This window comes from Pseudochaenichthys georgianus, chromosome 16, assembly GCF_902827115.2.
Source record: "Pseudochaenichthys georgianus chromosome 16, fPseGeo1.2, whole genome shotgun sequence".
Lineage (NCBI taxonomy): Eukaryota > Metazoa > Chordata > Actinopteri > Perciformes > Channichthyidae > Pseudochaenichthys > Pseudochaenichthys georgianus.
In genome coordinates, this window is record NC_047518.2 from 42,013,624 (window position 1) to 42,020,340 (window position 6,717).

At 39.1% G+C, this 6,717-nt stretch overlaps 1 protein-coding gene across 1 annotated transcript; it reads left to right on the top strand.

Moving 5' to 3' along the window:
* Positions 1 to 689: 689 nt before the first annotated feature.
* Positions 690 to 6,320, top strand: LOC117460798 (fucolectin-1-like). Its single transcript, XM_034102375.2, has 6 exons — positions 690 to 778; positions 1,872 to 1,947; positions 3,446 to 3,731; positions 4,505 to 4,653; positions 5,309 to 5,588; positions 6,089 to 6,320. The coding sequence occupies exons 2-6, from the start codon at positions 1,884 to 1,886 to the stop codon at positions 6,240 to 6,242; spliced, it is 933 nt and encodes a 310-aa protein (XP_033958266.1). The 5' UTR covers positions 690 to 778; positions 1,872 to 1,883; the 3' UTR covers positions 6,243 to 6,320.
* Positions 6,321 to 6,717: the final 397 nt, after the last annotated feature.

Genomic DNA, 6,717 nt, shown 5'->3' on the forward strand with positions numbered 1-6,717 from the left:
GTTTAGTTAATTTAATAATATGTATTTTTGAATCAAGTAGTCATCTTTATTGTCTTCATTGTTAGTTTCCACATGCCTAAAACAACCTCAAGCTAAATCTAAAAGTGTATGGCTAAATAAGAGCGTTTGAGAAATTGTGCAAGGCATACAGTAATAGTCAGAATAGTCAGAATAGTCGATTCATCGTTTCATTAATTGATAGATTCATCGATTATCGACTTAGTCGTTTGTTGCAGCCCTAATTTAAATGCACATTGAAAAAAAATCAATTTAGGGCAAATAAATTACATTAGAAAATAGAGTTTTATTGACTTCACCATTGGAACTTATTTTACAGTGTAGACAGTTTGGCCTAGCCCTATTGTTTGAAGCAGAATTGTAGTTACTGTATGTTTCTAAATGGCAGTCTATATATTTTATCGACAATAACGAAGCTAGCACAAGATGAAATAATAATTTTCCAACATCAGTAGAAGAAGTTGCTGATCCCGGATCTTATTATCACGGTCTGCTTCTCGCCTTACGTGCTGCACCTCAGTACTTTTCCACTGACCCCGCCTCCACCTCACCCGACTAGACAGCCACACCCACCCCGTCAGCTCACCTGGGCTCCTTGCTGCTTTTCATCTCCAATCAGCTAGTATATAAGCCTCTCCTGCACACTCGCTCATTGCCAGATTGTTCTTTGAACTCAGGCAAGACTCTTCTGATTCCCGGGAAACCTGCCAGCCTTCTGTCACTCACCTTGAGATCATCTTCCATCCCACCACTATACAGTGTGAGTACATATATACAAACTTGCTAACGCATGGTTTGACAAAATGCATTTTCCTTTGCTTTCACCACAACTAAAGTAACTAAAGTTATATGTTACAGACAGGTTACGAAAAATCATGTATTCTCAGAGAAGGAATGTCCAATCAAAGTCAAGGATTTAACTAAGCTCTTGACACGATTATCATGTTATGTCAATGTATTTTTGGGTTTTATTTTGCTGTTCGGTTCGCCCTGTCTCCCTTGTGTATTGCCTGGTCCCTCTCTCTGAGATTTTGCTCCCTGTCGTTAGTTTCCCTGGTGTGTCTAGTTGTCTGATTGTGTTCACCTGTTGTCCTTGTGTTTCTCCTCCCCTGCCCGGCTATTTCTCGTCTTGTGATTACCGCTCCCTGTATTTAGTCTTGTCTCTTCCTGTGTTCAGTGTTGGTTTGTCTTTTTGTTTGTGACTGAGTTCACCGGTGTCTAGATTATCCTTGAAATAAAGGCATTTTCTGCGTTATCTGCATTTGGGTCCTGCTTGCTTCACTCACCGTAACAGCTCTTCCATCCATCCATCCATCTTCTCCCGCTTATCCGTGGTCGGGTCGCGGGGGCAGCAGTTCCAGCAGAGAGCCCCAAACTTTCTTTTCCCTGGCGACATCAACCAGCTCTGACTGGGGGATCCCAAGGCGCTCCCAGGCCAGCGAAGAGATATAATCCCTCCACCTGGTCCTAGGTCTACCCCTTGGTCTCTTCCCAGCTGGACGTGCCTGGAACGCCTCCCTAGGGAGGCGCCCAGGTGGCATCCTAACTAGGTGCCCGAACCGTAACAGCTCTTCCCCATTGTTAATTATTTAAAATAATATAATTTATTCTTCTTCCTGAAAGGTCTTCATCATAAAGTATACATTCAAATTGCAGCTTTAATTAACAGTTGTATTAAATATGTTCAACTTTTACTTTTACTTCCCATTGGTCAAAGAGATAAGGGGCGGGCTCATGGTCTTAATGTTGAAATTCAATACACTTGGATCTGATTTTAATTTCTTAAATGATGGCTTTCAGAAATAACAAAGAAACATGTTATGTTAAATATATTCTATTAATGACTATCCTAGGTCTCATCCAGAATGATGAAACTCAGTGTTTTCCTTCTCATGCTCCTCATGGAGACGTGCTCTGCCTCCACTTATCGTGAGTATGAATCGTTTGTATATGACGTTTTCACTATAAAACATAATGGGGAAGTGAATGTAAGGCTGTCCGTGTCATGGTTTTGGATTTTTGTTTTCATTTTCCACCTTTATTATTTTGAAATTTTTTCCTCCTTGTGTCTTGTCTGATCCTACTCCCTGTGTTTTTATTTCGTTAGTTTCCCTCCTGTGTCTGATTGTGCCTCATTGTGTTCACCTGCCAGCTGTGTCTTGTCCTGTGATTACCCTTCTGTGTATTTAGTCTTATCTTCCCCTGTGCTCCATTTCTGTTCGTCGTCATTTCATGTCCCTGACACCTACGCTTGTCCGTGTCTCCTGCCTGTTTGCGTCTGTAAGTTTGTCCCTGTCTGTCGTGCTCCCCGGTTTTGTTTCCCCGGTTCGTGCCTTCGGCTTTTTATAATAAAGCTCGCTTTTTGTTACCTAACCTTTTTAGTCCTTTTTTAAACTGCACTTGGGTCCCATTTTCCACACACCCTGACAGTCCGTTAGCAAGAAAAGCAGGTTTATACAAAGTAAGTTGTGTCTAGATCAGAGGTTCCCAACCTTTTTCGTCTCGTTTACCTCTTGAGCTGCTCTCCATTCTATAAGAGCCCCCTCACTCATCTGTGATGCGCCTACATTTTTTCTTGTTAAACCCTTTTCTAGTTGTATTTAAACAAACTGCTCCTTAGTTGATAAGTCACCCTTAATACAAATGCATTTAATCTTGACCTTTACACTTATTCTAGCAGTTTCAACATATTTTGTAAAGACTAGAGCTTTTAAAGAGACACTCGACCTTGCTTGTCCTTCTTAAACTTTGATCGTTCTGGGGGAAGGACACCAAGCTTAATTCAATTGATTTAAAATGGTTTATTTTGTCCCTGTACCCCTGGTTGGGAACCACTGGTCTACTGTATAGCTTTATCTCGAAAATCCTTTGGATTGTAGTTTTTCAGCAGTTATGTAATGCACAAAATATTGTAATCTCACTGCTCACATTAGATGTATATGTTTTGCTGCTCCAATAACTAGTTATTGTTATTGTGGTAATACTGTTTAAATATACTGTGAACACATCACCATGTATGAAATCCCAGCAAAGCGACACAAACAAATACAGAAAACACATTAAATCTCCAATTCATCAGCATGTGTTCAGCGTTTGGAAATAAAACACTGCATAGACATAAACACACTGATAAACATCTGTATCAAGTTGGCAACACGTGCATGCTGAGGCAACATGCTGCAAATTCAGAAAGCGTAACCCAGCTCACAATGGAATAGTTTTTAATGATCACCGTTCTAATATCAAGTCATCATTTACTTTCTGAGAAACGTGCAGCATGTCTCTGTTTGTAATTTCTGTGTTTCTGTTTTCTTTAGTTGTTGTACGTTGAATATTCAGGACCAGTTATCTGTTGGAACACTAATGTAGCTTAAACCATTTTGCAATGTGTGTATTATAATTATATATTCAACTGTCTCTTTACTAGAAAACGTGGCGTTGCGTGGAAAAGCGACCCAGAAGGACCGTTATGTCTACGTGCTTGGATCTGCCTTCAGCGCTATTGATGGAAACCGTGACAATAACTTATATTCTGGATCGTGCACCCTCACTGGTAGAATAAGCAACCCCTGGTGGAGAGTGGACCTGCTGGAGCCCTACGTCGTCACCTCCATCATCATCTCCAACAGAGGAGACTGCTGTCCAGAAAGGCTTGTGGGGGCACAGATCCACATCGGCAACTCTTTAGACGACAATGGTTTATCAAACCCAGTGTAAGACATTTCCTGCACACATTTTATTCATTTGTTTTGTGTAACTGTCTGAGCATTTTGTTTGTATTCTCCTCTCCCCTGTTAATTGCTCACCACAAGTAGACAGAGGTGTATTAAGATGCTTTACTTGAGTACAATTACAGATTACAATATTTCATTACAAGGGAAAGTCCTGCATTCAAAAGGTTTCTTAATTAAAAGTATTATCAGCAACATTTACTTAATGATTAAATGTACATATGTATGTGACATTTCTAGACATATTCATGCATTTTACAAGTTTAATTGTATTTATATCATTTGACTGTTTTGTGACTTAAAGAGTTAGTCCCCTAGTTTAATTGTTAGAGATACATTTAGTTAAAACTAGCTAAAGCTGTTTAATGAATGTACTGGAATAAAATTACATTATTTCCGTATTGGAGGAGGAGAATTAAATGGAAATACTCACGTGAAGTAAAAGTACCTCTGAATTGTAAATGTACTACCCACCTCTGCCAGTAGATTCTCATAGAAACTGTTCCTAAATGTTTCAACCATGTAATTTTACTTATTTGCATTGCTTGTCAAAAATATAGGCCATGCTGAAGTGCGTTAAACTTGCATCGTCTTTCATATCTCGCAGCGGGTGCCCCCTGATTGCAAAAAGGAGTCAGATTGTATAGAAGTCTATGATGAAATTACCAGTTACCTTTTATCTAACTGTTGAAGCCTTGGGGGTATAACATGTCATTCATGTTCTTTCTTTCTCACTTTTGTTCTCTTTCTTTTAGGGTTGGTACAATTTCTACAACCGAGGCATTGTACACTCTGACTTTCACTGATCGTGCGGAGGGACGTTATGTGACTGTGCATATACCGGGTTATGGAAAGTACCTTACCCTCTGTGAGGTGGAAGTCTACGGGTACCATGCCCCAACTGGTGAGGGTTTGGGATCTTACATAAATAATGTGTGATTTCCATCTAAACGAGGAACTGTCATATCAGCCAAGTGGCTGAAAAGTTAACTCAATGCAGAAGTGCCTTAAACCTGCATTCTTTCTAAAAGTCTGATTGTGGCGAAGTCTGTGAAAATGTTCCTGCAACTCACTTGATGTATTACCGCTGGATAGAGTGTAACTATTAGTTTATGATCTCAATTGTTTGTTTCAAGTCTTCTTCAATCCAGCATGATGTTTAAGTTGTAAAATGTGGTCCCATTAATAGGAACAAGAGAAAGGATGTACCAACCTCTCATGTCACTTATGATTACTAAAACAAATCTTATTTTATTAAAGTTTAATTTGCCAAAACTGAATGATACATTTAGTTAAACTTAGTGCAGTTGTAGTTATATATAACTTTATATGATAGACTACAGTATAATGACTTTAATTCCTCTTTTCCAATAACAAATAACTTTATGGTAGTTATTTGTTTATATATGGTGGGGTTATCCCTTTTATGTCCTTCATCCTGATGGCAAATTAAATCAAATATTTTGAGAGTCATGGTGAAACGGAATAATAAAAAACAATCTGCATCAGGAGTACATGTTATTGATTTAACCTAAATCTTTGTTTTGTTTTTGTTGCAGAATGTAACCTGGCCATTCAAGGAAAAGCCGCACAGTCATCAGTGCATGGGAATGCCGATGCATATAAGGCCATTGATGGGAATCGGGACACCAACTATGATCATGGTTCCTGCAGTCACACAGCCAATGAGTTGAACCCCTGGTGGAGGCTGGCTCTGCCCAAAACACACAAAGTGTTTTCCGTTAAGATAACCAACCGATATAGATACCACGAACGACTCGATGGAGCCGAGATCCGCATTGGAGATTCGCTTGTAAACAATGGTGCTGACAATCCCAGGTAACGTAGAGCCTGTCCTATTGCAATACTAATATTAGAAAGTCACTACATTGGTATTTTGTTGGAACACGTTTGAGGATCAATTAAGTTTTTCTCTCAAGTTTACCTGGTGCTACATTTTGGATTAAAACTTCTTGCATTGCCAAGAAATAGGATTGAAGCGGAATACCCTTCATTTATGAATGATTCCTGCAATATGTTCTGATCTGATCACAGAAATGGACAAATACCAAGGTCGCCAAATTAAAGGCCTGATCGAGGGTCGTCAATTGTGATTCTGTGACATGATTTGAAAACATTTATTTAAACATTACTGAAATATAAATATTGTTCATTATCAAGCCCTAATTAAAAGATCTGCAACCAACATTCTAACCAAGTAAAGCGTAGAAACCTAATGACGCTTTGAGTGCATGTTGAATTTAAAATGACTTTAAAGTAAAGTTTACTTCAGTAAACCCTTCCTGAGATTAACGTAGTGATTTCTGCTTCTTCTACAGGTTTGCTGTAATGACCAGCATCCCGGCAGGTGAAACTGTTGAGTTCCATGATGACAACGGGATGGACGGCCGCTATGTTTACATAGGTGTCCCTGGAAGAGAGGAGTTCCTGACCCTCTGTGAGGTGGAGGTGTTTGGCTCTGCACTGGATTAGCATTCAATGTAATGGATTTGCAAAGATGCTGTAATGTGTACAAAAAGCATCCAAAATAAATGTGCATCTTAAATATCATTGTTTGCATGACGTCAAGATTTACTGGTGGAGATTGCAACAAAAGTCTGCCTTGACTTTTGCTTTTACACAGGACTTGTACACCTTTTGGGAATATAAGAACAGTGAAAGAAAGGGTTCTGAAGGCAAGTTTTTTTTTTTTTTTTAAATTCAGACAAAATAGACAAATATTATAAAAGACATCTGAAAGATTTCTTACCCAAAGTTAGATAAGAAGATCAATCCCCATCATGTCTGTAAGAGGGGTATCTTGATCAGTTGGCTGTCAGCTAGCTATCCCATAGCTGGGAGAGGGATACCTAAGTGAGGGCATTAGTAAATCTCGGGAAGAAAGCAATAAAACCTATTTTATTAAATATTGAATGGTCATTAATGTGCCACGGAGAAGGAACCTACG

Coding starts and splice junctions, on each gene's coding strand:
- LOC117460798 (XM_034102375.2), top strand. CDS start 1,884: ATGATGAAACTCAGTGTTTTCCTTCTCATGCTCCTCATGGAGACGTGC. Junction 4,654..5,308: donor CGGGTACCATGCCCCAACTG/GTGAGGGTTTGG, acceptor TTTTTGTTGCAG/AATGTAACCTGGCCATTCAA. Junction 5,589..6,088: donor AATGGTGCTGACAATCCCAG/GTAACGTAGAGC, acceptor CTTCTTCTACAG/GTTTGCTGTAATGACCAGCA.